Source organism: Aphelocoma coerulescens, chromosome 2 (assembly GCF_041296385.1).
Source record: "Aphelocoma coerulescens isolate FSJ_1873_10779 chromosome 2, UR_Acoe_1.0, whole genome shotgun sequence".
NCBI classification, from domain to species: domain Eukaryota; kingdom Metazoa; phylum Chordata; class Aves; order Passeriformes; family Corvidae; genus Aphelocoma; species Aphelocoma coerulescens.
The window spans coordinates 58,682,985-58,696,197 of record NC_091015.1 but is presented as its reverse complement, the minus strand read 5'-3'; the positions used below and the strand labels follow the sequence as shown (position 1 = coordinate 58,696,197).

At 38.5% G+C, this 13,213-nt stretch overlaps 1 protein-coding gene across 1 annotated transcript in view; it reads right to left on the bottom strand.

Annotated features, from left to right (window-relative positions):
- Positions 1 to 13,213, bottom strand: part of SUSD5 (sushi domain containing 5) — a 39,456-nt gene that overhangs the window by 13,088 nt on the left and 13,155 nt on the right. Inside the window, exon 3 of the mRNA XM_069007725.1 lies at positions 5,621 to 5,739. Coding sequence (XP_068863826.1) covers positions 5,621 to 5,739 — 119 coding nt within the window. The remainder of the gene's footprint in view (positions 1 to 5,620; positions 5,740 to 13,213) is intronic.

The window sequence follows — 13,213 nt, the reverse complement described above, 5'->3', positions numbered from 1 at the left end:
GAAAACCAGAGATTTTAAAGATGTTCATGGACCAACACTATATGGGGAACTTTAGACTATCTCACACGAGACTTTGTAAGGTCATGCCTTTGCTGCAGAACACATTGAGTGACATTGATGGACAAGCATAAGTGAAAGCTGATATACTGCAAAGACAAACCCAAGTTCCTACATCCATTTTGCTGCTGTCCTCTCCTGCATAAAATGTACAGGAATTTTCCAGGTTACAGCATCTTATGGCTGCTCGTCCTTCTGCAGTCTCGGTTGCTATGACAATTCCTGCTCAATCTTTTGCCAAACCTGTTCTTTCTGGCACACATACAGAAGTGACACTGGCACAGCAACCATCAAACTGAGCCACTTCTGGGGACAGCCTTCAGGTTTTTGTCTGCAGCCTTTGTACCAGGACCTGGAAGAGCATGGGCTTATTTGGAACAACAGTCTGTGCTCAGTGCTGGCATTCAGGCCATTTTCTTGCTGGAAGAGAGGAGGCAGATCTGGGCCATGAAGCGTGACAGAGGGTGTGTTGGCAGCAGCTTGTCATGTAGAGGAACAGTAGTGCTCTTTGTTAAGGTGACCACAGGGGTTGCTTGCAGTGGTGGTGTTGGTAGATTAGAGCTGGGCTCCTCCATCCATCTGGAGCACTGATTTTTCCCTCATCTATCCTCCCATAAACCAGCATATTTGCTTAGTACTTGCTAAAAATTAGCCCAGTTCATGCTTCTCAGTAAAAAATCTGGGTGGGTCTGCTTGATAGCCAAGGGCCATCCAGCAGAGTATCAAGCAGGTCCCATGCTCTGCCTGCTTGTGTCCAGGATCACATCCTAAATCTGGAAAATTGGAATTGGCTTCTGGACACCCTGACCCTTCCAGAATTTTCTACATGTCGACACTGAGGTCAAACACATAACAGTGCTCCATACGTCAATAACTGACCTCCAGTAAGTGAGGGTGGATTGTGCAAGACAGCACAGCACAGATACAAGGAAATTAGTTAAAGCTCACAGGAGATCCTCATGTCAGCAGTAAGTTGGCACAGACTGTCTCCTGGAGTGAAAGTCACCACTACAGTCAAGAAAGACCTCAACATACATGTGCAGAAATCAGAACAGAGTCAGCATCTGGTAAATTAATGAGAATAAGTGGCACAGCAAAAATATGGGTGTTGAGCATAGATATGTTAGGGATAGTGACAGCTCTGGTTACAGACCTCTTTGAGACTCAGTAACTATTTTTTACATGGGACTAAAGAGGCCTCCTGTTAATTGAGTTAGCACATTCAGTCCTGATTGGCTTTTAGGAAAAATATCTCCTCCAAATAGCAACCCCAGAACATGCGTGGAAAGGAGTTTGTGACAGGTGATTTCTGGCAAAGAGTTGGCACATATGATTTTAAGAACACAGCGACTCTCCTCCCCAGTCCAGATTACAGCAGAAGCATCTTCTTTATTTGAACTACGAGCATCCCATTAGTCTGTAAAGATTTTTTTTTGAGATGTCTTGATAAAATTCTGTCCACAGAAAGGATAGCCTAAGATCAATGCAAAAAAAATCAACATGAAAAAGATGCAGACTTCAGCTTCCACATCACCTGGCAGAACCAGGAATTTACGGAAATTTGATTATCTACAATTGCTGCTTTAACTGTGTACCATGCTCTGAAAGCTGACATGACACACCCGCTTTGACATAAAACATCTCCTGTTACAACTGTCCAAATCAGTTGAGTTTTTCCAGAGAGGCCACTGGAATTTTTAGGATGCCGTCTTGTCATTAAAAAATTAGAAAATGCAGCTCTTAACGGTCAGATCTGTGAATGAGATGAGTGAGGATGTTTATTTTTCTTCTTGATTGCAGAAACCCTAAAGTACATGGAATTTTTCTGTTTGGATAAAGGTACTGAGTACAAAGAACCAAAACTCAATCACAGCCAACGTAAATGTTGCTTGTAAGCTCCCAATGCTAGGATGCCAAAACCTCTTACATCCGATAGGGCTTGGTAGGACTTTATTCGTTTAAGTGACATCACCAGAGAAGTGGGAATTGACTGTCAGCTATATGCAAAGCTCTGAAAAAGAAAGCTGTAGCACTAACAAAAAAAAAAATTATATCTACAGCAAAGCATGACAAGTACAAAGAAATAGTTCAAATATTACACAAAGCAAACTGCAGATTGATTGCTCCTGTAAAGCACACTTAATACATTTGCTGTAAAGAACACACTAATTTCTTTTTTTCTTACTGCTGAAAAAGGCTGACTGAAGTATGTACATAAGCCATCAAGCTTTGATGGATATCTGGAGCCAGCAGTCATGTTTAAAAAATTTTGATTTGCATTTATGCTGTACTCTACTACAAGTTGCTGCCTGTTTAGTTTTCCTGTGGTGGCAGCAAATCAAAGCCTTATGGAACAGATCTTATTTGTTGCCTGTAAATATCAGTGGGTCACTGAAAGAAAGAACCAGTAAAACTTTGGGGTAATCAACAAAGAGATCGTTCCTTTGCTGCAATAAAAAAATAAGAAAGAAAATCAAGAGGATTTTATATATATATATATGGAATTGAGTGGTATGTGGCATTACAAAAATATAAGGCAGGAAAAATTCCAGCTTTCTGGTTTTCTTGCTTTATCTACTTTACAATTTGAGGTATTTTCTTATGAACTTTGATAGAGATAGTAGCTCTGTGTGCCAGATCTAACTTATGTGTGATACTGCATTTTCAGAATTGGCAGAATCTAATATATATTTTAGGTATTTTTTGGCACTCAGGGCTAAGAGGGAAACTTTCTGATCTCAGCAGATCCTGAGCTGGTACAGAGTTCTCTTGCTGACTCTAATGGCTGCATAAAACATGTGTTTATGAGAAGCTGAGAAGACACATTCCTCTGTACTGTGAAAACTGCAGCTATACTCAGAGCATTCATAAAACGTTACAGCTACATCTTTCCTTGTTAAAGAGAAGCCTTAGAATCAATTCCCTTATAAAAGATAACTCTTAGTCTCAATGACTGCTGTGATTCTTCTGTGTGTACAGAACAAAATCCATTCCAGAAACAATGCAAAAACTCTCTCTTCAAGACTTCCATTTGTAAAATCCTGATGCTGTAAGCACACCCAGAGCTCTTGCTAGCATCTGACTATTGCCCTGGTGTAGGGGCAAGATGAGGTGTGTGCTTAAGGAATTTGACTCAACTCATTTGCATGGTAAATGCTAACTGAGTAAATATTAGTTGTAAATCAAGGGCTAAGAAGTTAATTTGTGATGGTTTGTACTAGAACTTTCATGGTGTTTTAAGATGCATTCTGCACAGACCTAAGAACTGAAAGTAGAGTTGCAAAGAGTTACTAATGTCAGCTTGGTTTCTGAAGCAGAGGTTGATGTGACTGTTCCCTCTGTCTGTTTTCAACCTACTAGTCTGTCTGAGCCTTTGGCTCATCTCAGCCACGTCTGACAAATAAGGAAAGCTGCTCTCTGCTCATTATTGGTTGCATGGATATAAAAGAAATGAAAGGGCTGGAAGAAATTAATAGGGGGACATAGGTCTCCGTGTAAGAAACCTGGGATTTATCACTTTCAGCAGGTCAAAAACAACTTGCCTTTTTTACTTAACTCTAATGCATTACTATATTATAATTGCAAATGTATAAATTAAAAGTGATGTCCACTTTTCTAAGACTAAAAAAATTATTCATGAGGCTTCAAGTAAGAAACAACTCATTAATCCAAACTTAGATATGTAGTTATTAGCCACATGTACATAAGATCAGAACAGATATGCTGTGTGTGAGGTTGTGGTGCAGGGTTTGCTCTTGCTGCTTCTTACTGGATATTTGCTAAAACTGGAAGTGACATCCCTGAGGATGTTCTTTCATCAGTCAACAGCTCTGTGCTGGCTTGTGTGTTACTGTTGTAATGTTAAGGCTGCTTCCTTTCTGGACTTTGCTCTTTTCGTACCAGCTACAAACCAGGCTCTGCCAGGCATCTTCACTTAAGTCTTTCTGTTCAAATATTGGCTCTGCATCCCAATTTTTTTTTTGCATATTTAAAGAAGAGGGAAGCTTAGAGTCATCCAGAAATGTTTCTGTGTGTAAGGACTACGTGATGAATGCATTGGGATGATCATCCTGTTCTGTCATCAGAAAATTCCCTGCCTTCTACAAAATAAATTCTTCATTAATTGTTCCTTCTTTGCAAATAATCTGAAATTCCCCGAAGTTTTAACTATGCAGTTTCTGAGTCCTATGTAGTACTCCTTTCCAGCATAATCTTGTTTGGTTACGTTTTTGTCTGCCCCTTTACCACGAGCAGTAATGAAATGCAAAAGGTAAATGCAGCTCCTTCTCCGAGATCCAGCATCCACGCGTAAGCTCGGATGGAGCAGGTGGGGACAGACAGGGGAGCACAAGGGCACAATGGAACAATAGTGGCCAGAGCAATGATTTCAGCACCCCACAGCTGTCCCACCCACTGCAAGGTTTTTCTCGAGGAGGGGGGGATGATGACAAAAGAGATTTGAAGGAAGACAATGAGAGAGTTTTGCAGATGTTTACAGGGAGCCGCTTCTATATGTGAGGAGCAGCATGGAAGAAAGCACAAAGGTGCTTGTGTGTCACCACATTAGCAACTGAGTGACAGAGCTGGCATTGCTCGAAGCAGCACTGAGCCTGGAGTTAATATCACACGGGTTACTTGAGAGGTTGGTCAAACTCTGCTAAAATCAGTATTTCTAAAAAGAATGATTTGGTACACATCAATATGCATCACCTCTGCCACATTTCACTTCAACCACATTTTCATCCACGCTGCTGACACTGAGTGTTTATCAGAATGCTCCCCTGCATTGTGAACATACTGTTTCTCAGGAAATGCCATCTGCTTACCCTTGCTTTTCTTGGAAATCAGATGCAAAAACTCACTGTGGACATCAACAATCTGTTTTGGGGGTTCCCAAATTTCTTTACACAATCCTGCCTATCAGTAACAATTCACTTTTTACCCTCAGAATTCATCTTTGCTTGTGCGTTCTGGAATTTAAATATGGAAAAATTGAAACACCAACCTACGCTGGAAACAGTTTGGTTTTCAGAATCATCTGGGATATATCAGAGGCCCTAGCAGCCTGGTCTACACTTGTTAAAAAAACACCCAAAGCAAAGCAAAGCAAAACTAAACTAAAATGGAGGTACTGAAGTTATTTGCATACAAACGTTGCATATGGATAGATATGCAACAGTGTGGTGCGTTGCAGCTGGAAGCCAGCTTGCTTATGTTCAGCTACAGTGCTGAGTAAGGGTCATGCTTCAGGCATTTCCATTAGATTGGTGCCAGATATATTCCTTTCCATAAAGTATGTTCTGTGAGCACCAAAATGGGTTCTGCCAGATCAGTAGTGCTGTCTGAACTCACTAAACCGCAGCAAAGACAAAAGATAACACAATTTATTTACTGCAACCAATGTCTTTGCAGCAGTTGGCTCTTGTAGTGGGCTATTACTATGAAGATTTATCCCTTAACATTCCCTCTTTCTCTCTCAGCAATAGAAAAATTGAAGGCAAAACTTTTAATGTTGCAAGACAGTGATGATTCTGCATTATTTCAAAAGTATATCAGTGCTGACCTTCATCCTTTACACAAAAAGCATCATATTGGTCATTCACAAAGGGATCGGTTTCAATTTTAACATCAATGGCTTTCACGCTCTGCTGTTTGCTGCCCGTCTTTCTGCATATAATTGTCCTAAAATAGAGAAGAAGAAGAAAAAAATAATCAGAAATCTTCTGGAGTTGTACAAGCAGGTGAAATTTGGAGATTTATTTATCAGAGTAGTCAGGCTTTAGCCTCAACTGTTTCAGCGTTGGCACATAAAGTAATAGCGTGGGAAGATCTATGAGAAAAAGCCAAGGGAGAAATAGAAGTAATTAGAAAAATGTTTGCTGTAAATCAGTTCAAGGCATAGAGAGCAACAAAGGATGTTAATCTTACTATATTCTGTAATACTTCTAAATATCGGGCCTATACCCAAAATATTTAAGGCCATATTTTGCTCTCACATTTCAGCAATACATGTTCCCATTGATGGCACCTGGATGGAAATGAATAGGAAACTCAAGATTTGATCTGAAAGATTATAAATCTTAGCATTTACATTAAAGAACCAGTAAGGTTGCATATTTAACTGCTCAAAAGCTAACACAGACAAACTCAGAAAATTCATCTTGGGTTATTGGAAGAAAAACAGCTTTTTTTTTTTAATAGCAATTTCACACTTTTGAGTAAACTCCATTTCTCCTGGTTTGGTACTCATCAGTACCTAATCCATCCTGTCACCCCTGATAGGCTTGAAGAAAGGTATTAGATCTATACTGGGTTTTTAAAACCCTGTAGGTGCTGATGATGAAGTAAGAGTTTACCAATTATCTCTCTTCTCAGCTGCACTGGCTGCTTAAAACTAGCAAATAGAAGAGAGTTTCTTGCAGAAAACACTGGGTTTACTGTTACATTGGAGGTTACAAAGGCTGGGAAAGTTGTTTCAGCCCAAATTTTTGCAGCTGGATATTAATGGTGTGGGTTTATATTTTCGTGGACAGCAAGCTTGTAGAAGTGTTGCACAGTCAGCTATTCTAGTGAAAGGAAGATAAAAATGCTTTCCACAGAGCGAATCCTTCCAGTGGAGGAAATTATCATTTTGTATTGTGCAATGGTTGAACTAATGTGCCATCAGCCCTCCCCTAAATTTGAGGAATAAAATAAGATAAAATAAAATACAATAATATAAAATAAATAAGATTAAATAAATAAAATGCCTGTTCATTGAGGGTGGAAAAGATCCAGTGGAAACCCAGTATTTGATCATGCACTTAAAATACTATGTATCAATTATTTTGTAGAAATAAGCTGAATTATGGTTGTACAGACTATTTTCATTCTGGCATGTGTTAGCTTTCGGGTAGCTAAATACACAACTTTAGTGTTCTTTTATTATAAACAAACAAAAGCAACATGAAACAAGCCGTGTGGTGGTGGTCACACATGTGCACCAGAATGGCTCCTGCCACACTTCTCCTCTGGAAAACAACATGATGTCATTCCCTGCTGAAAGCCCCTTTATGATTTCAAACCAAATATGTTTCCTTCATAAAGAAAACTCCACTTGATTTTTTGAGGGACAAAAATCCCTTCAAAAAAGTCCTTTTTTAAGGACAATATTGTCCACACAAGTTTTAAATCCAGTTCTCTCAGAGTTTAATGGACTTAAAATCTGAATCCTCTAAGTCAGTAATTAAGCACTTAGACAAAAGCCACTCGATCTGCCAAAATGAGTTCAGATGACTGGGAGGATCAGGATATCAATTAGAAAGTTTCTGTATGTATATAATATTCCCATATTATTCCACTAGGTGTTAAAAGGTCTAAAAGAAGGAGACACTTATGCCTCCCTTCAAAAATTAACTCATCAACCTTAATCTTTCCAATAAATACTCACTTGCTTAGATCCCTGGATCAGTTATGTCTTGCAACACTGAGTGGACAGATAATGATATGACTGCAAAAAAATGTGCTTTTCATCTGTAATTGTGTACTTTAGGCTTGAGGCTTGCTCTCTCTCTCTCTCTCTCTCAAAAAAAAAGAAAAAAAGAAAAAAAGAAAAGAAAGCAACAAAGGGAAACAAATTAGTTTTGAAGACTCTTACCATCATAAAATTCTGGTCTCTGAACATCAGGCCACACTCATTTCTATGTTCCATCAAAGACTAAAATTCCTGAGACTTGGAAGCCACTTTTGAAAATCTTATGTTTCTAATTTCTAACTAGAAATCTTCTGAGATTTCCAATTCCAATTTCTATATTTATGTATTTTGCTTCTGCCCAAAGCACTGTAACTCCTTTATCAGTTCTTCAGCAAGCGACAAAGTTATCTGTGGGTGACACACCCTTGGTATAATGAGGTCATCACCAAAACAGGATAACTGGCTCAGGTGTAAGGTCATGTATTTAAAGTGCTAGTTTTTCCTCACTTTTTTTTCATATTTTACTATAAACTACAGGTTTGTAGTTGATAGATTTTATCGATTAGCTAATTCATTTTAAGAACCTTCTCAGCTGCTATCCAGTGTGATCAAACTGACAAAGGTTTACCTTCCATGAAGTTTCAACATTATACATAAAGAAAGGCTTTAAATTATATTAAGATTTTTCACATGTATTTACATGTATCTGCTACTTAGGACTTCCATTTGGATTTTTGTCACATCAAAATTGATCTGATTAAAACTGCAAACATCCTAATGCAATCCTTCTGAAATGAAAGAAACCTTGTCTTGTACACAAGACACAGTGCTGGGTCAATGATTGGACTTGAATATCTCAGATGTCTTTTCACACCTTAATGTGAAATATGACTCTAAAAAGCTGAAGGAAGAAAAAAAATCTATTTAATCACTTTCATTCCTTCTTCTTTGACAGTAGTTTCCCACCTCAGGCTCAGTCCTGCAAGCTTTAAACATCTTCAGTAAGCTGTTATTGCTGTTGCTGAATGGAGCTTCAAGAGTGCTCAGCACTTCTCAGTAGTGGGTCGATCAGACCTGCAATGCCCATGGCATAGAAATAGTCTCTTTGCAGCCAGTAGGATTTCAGGTATGATGAAAAATACACATTAATAGCCTATTTTCTGAGTTCTTGAGGGTTCCCCTAAATACTAAAATGCTAGCTTTTAATCTATAATTTCAACTTAAATATACAGGTACACTTTTGTCACAGTTCTAAAAGGTAGAGTGAGATGCTTTTAAATATGTTACCATTTTCATGACTGAAAAATGGCTACCAATTCAGAATTCATCATATCTTGAAATTTCTATAGCAGCAGCACAGCCATAGTAAAATAAGAGACAAAAAATTGTACAGTTGTCCTACTCTTTCCAGCACCCTGCTGAGAGGTGTTGCTGCCTGGTTTGTTTCTTGACTGTTTTGAATTATTGCACCGTGGCATGCATCATGGCTGAGAGAATGTCACAAACTTTACACTTTTTTAAGGGATACATCCACCTACCCAGCTATTCAGAAGAATGTAGTCATGTACGTTTAGTTCTGTTTATGGATACTTTCATGCATTAATTGAAGTTAACCTCATTACTCAGCATACAATATCATCTGATGCTCAGAGCAGTGTAATGCTTCGTTTTGTGCCTTTTAGTTAAGAAACAGATTTGATTTCTTTTTCCTTCTGTGGAGATTTCTGATGAAGGCAGACATGCTCAGAAGAAGCATCCTGAGTTTGGACAGCATATCACCCATAGTAATTGTCTGTGATACGTATCTGCCTGAAGCATCCATGCATCCCTCAAAATTACTCTTACATGGCCATGAACTCTCAATCTCAGCATACAAATCAATCAGAAACACTATCTCCATAGACCATGAAAGTACCACATGTTATCCAGTAAGATAAAAATGTGGTTGGTTGTGTCGACAACAGCCCCTTCTCTCTGATGAAAATTGGAAGGTGCCTAAAGGTGTCTCCTCTGTTTCCTTGACAAACTACTGAGAATCTTCTCAGTCTAGTGCTACCCAGCCCGGAAGGACAAACTGCTTCATGATGCCTCTTCTCCTCTCAAGAGAGAAAATGGAGACCAGGGATTCTGCACTGTGTTGAACCTCAGCTTAACTCCTGCTGTACAATACGATTCATCCAACTAAGAACAATTAACAGTCCTTCTGTACCCACCTGGAAAAAAAGATCAGAGACTGGACCATCTGATCACTGTTTTCCTGTGCCATGACTCAGATATTGCAGATATCATGTGCACACACGAGGAGAAAATCTAGTATGTAGCACAATCAGGTGCAAACCAGACTTTCCAGAAGCCTTCAGCTTACTCTTGTGCTGCTTCAATTTTTTTTCTAATGTATTATGTAACGAAGGAATAATTGGTGTATTTTGCTCTTCTCTTAATTCCTCTGTTCAAAGAGGGAAATAGAAGAAAATCTGGCATGACTAATATTTGTTTTACAATACGCCATAATATGCCATAATAGAATATGTATTAATAAATATATGATAATTATATGCTCAAACTGTAGTAATTATAGTTCATTTCATATATGGTATGTATGTATAATAAAGTCATTTTTAATAAAGACATGCTATTTTTGTATAAATTATAAGTTTTGTTTATAGTAATATCCACTGATACTTGTGCTTTGTAAGATAATTGCAAGGCAATTTTATAATACTTGAAAGTTTTTCAGTAAGCCCAAGTTAAAACAAATGGATTTGACAGCTGAGTTCATAGGATAAAGCGTGATCCATCAGCACAGAAAACAGTAGGTGGGATGTTTTTTTGTAGCTGCTACTTTATCTGCCGGTTGATTTTAGGTTTTGTAGTCTTAGTCAATAAATTCACTGAACTGAGTCAGAATGGTCTTATGACATTGATTCATAGTAGTATGAGCTTGCAATATATTCAGCTCAGAAGAGCATCAGCAACAACGTGTTAGCTGAGGCACTGTGGAAGTCTGGTTCATAGCATACTATAAGAAACCTTCCCCTAATTATAAAGCTAAAAACTTCATCACTTTTCTTAGTCAAGATAAATCTTTAACATCTTGTGCTGATTTTTTTCATGGGTCAGCTTTACTGTTTGTGTTTCAGTAACTAGGCAAGAGAAAAAACCAGCAGTAGTCTGGGAGCCAAACCAGGGGATTTTTATTCTTAGTCTTTCCCTTCTGTATTTTGGGAAACTGCAAATTACAAAGCTGGCTCTGATGAGGAATAAAATATAAATGACATGTTCATGATTACCAAAGGGAAGAAAATTTCCCTGAAAAGTCATGAAGGGGAGCACAGGTGGGCTTTGGAAAGTCCATTGACTGGGAACTATAGAGGCTAATTCTGGCTGGATGTGACCCAAAGAAAGCAGCTGCTAAGTGTGACATGAAGACATTCCAACAGCAATACTGCCACTGGAAATGTCAAAAGGAGGTCTTACCAAGGCAGAACCAATATCCTTTAGATTCTTAAAAATATACACCAAAATGCAGCCTTTTGTGCTTAAAATTGTACATATGACTACTGAAATAGTAAGGCCTCTGTTCATTAGATAAATATGGCCCATTCATGCAGACTTCCATACTGTAGCCTAGTATGAAAGATTTTATATAGTCATTTTACTCTAATATCACTAGGAACATATAATTTGAGCATTCTTAACGCATGCAAAGAAGAATCATGTTGCTTCCTGGTCTGGACTAGCTGGATGCTCGATGGCACGTCAAGCATCACTAGAAAGTTGGTTTTACCCAATTTCACTTTACAGGTTCCAGTTTAATCCATGGCTTTGGTAACAGATGTTACTGATTAGTTACCAAAGGGTTTTAAAAAAATACAAAAATATTTTCTGAATGCTATTGATATACAAAGCAGCTCCATTCTCAGAGGACAGGCTTTCAGATACGACAAAGCATTACAGAGAGTCTAAAAAAAAAAAAGGCAAAATATGTGAACTTCATTTGGAAAGTAGAAAATCAACTTAATTAGATATCTGACAAGTTAAAATCCTGGTATTAGCCCCTCTTGTGCATTTGCAAAGAGTAAGCATATCCCATTTTTGACTTCATTTTGCTCAGCTAAATAAATTATCACCTTTAACTGCCATTTGATAAAAGAGGTGCTTTTTTGGACTAATCCTAGTCTGAGCCCAGACCTTCTGGGCTTGAATGCCAATAATTACATTGCACTCTTGCAGGTGGCATCTTACTGGTGCCTCATTCAAGTCCCTCAGTACTGCCCTCTTTCCTCTGGAATTGCTGCTGGATATCTTTTAGGAGGATAGCATTTATTTTTCTCACAAATTTTACCTGAGGTATTTCATTTTAAAACAGGCCCACTGCCGCCCTGTGTTCTGTGACTATATCCAGCTTTCTCCTGCTCTGCCTTTCCAGCTGAACTGCTGGTTTAAGGCAGAAATTCCTATTAGCCTTCATACGATACTGTTGCCTTGCACCCTGTTTCTATTACTCCATCTCTGAAGTCAGGCTTACCTTCCTGTTCAATATTGTGATTTTCCTTGGTCTTAGGAATGATTTCTAACCTTCTGGCATTAATTAGTTTTACTATCAAACCCCTGCCTTTTGTGCCAAAGCTTGCTAAAGTTTTGCTAAATCTCTCAGAGTTAGTTAAAAAAACCTTCCAGTAAAAATACAACTTAGAAGTGAGAGTCATATCTCACTTAGAAAATGGCAACTCTGATGACTGTGATGCTACATTTCAGCAGATGGTGGTTTGGATGCTTGTCTTAGAAAACACATAAAAAAATATGTATTTTCTTTCCTACAATGTGGTTCCTCAAAAAGTACATTTTCTCAAAAGTTATTCAATTATTGGGCCGTCTCTTTTACAAGAAACACAGCTGTCATACTTTGTCCATGCTATCATCCCAGGTTGGGCTAAGAAAAGATTTACTTCTTTCCTCCCAAAGCTGATGGAAAGTGGGTCACATCCACATTGCTCAGTGATATCATCCCTGGGAGTAAACTGGCCATGACCACTTCCTAAATTCAAGTCTCTTGACTGAGCTTTATGTAAAAATCCCTATTCCTGAAACACAATTACTTTGCTTTCACCTTATATGAGACTTTCTGAGATGATTGACAAGAAACAACAAGAAGACAAAGTCGTCTTCTAGGAGAGCATGATATGAGCTGTGAGCTGTGGGACTAGAGTTTGTGACATGAAGGCATTTCGGAGTCCAAGACCTCCTCGGACGATTTCATAAGCAACTTTAGCATTTTGAATTGGACCATGTCCTGTTAGTTACGTCTGGATTTTTCTCTTGAAGTGAATTACTTGACCTGCCTCAAATATCTGTCTGGGAGCAAATTCATATGCATTATCATCAGTCAGCAGATCATAGCCTTGAAATAAAACCAAGAGCTTGCCAAAGTGACGTATCACCAGGACTGCTTCTCTGCAAAGAGCAAGTGGACCTGTTTTAGCATGCACACCTGGATGAATTTCAAGGGACCCACAAGCCTAAGTCTTTACAAATACAGATGAGAAGACTGGAAAGGGTTAGCAACTGACCCTTTATTTCATTCCTTGGATATTGCTTTTTTCTTTCCCAGGAAATGTGCTTTTATTACCGTATGTCAGGTGCTGGGCAAGTCCCATGCAGTAGGCAGAAAAATAAGTAGGTAGTCTTGTGAAATGTCATATT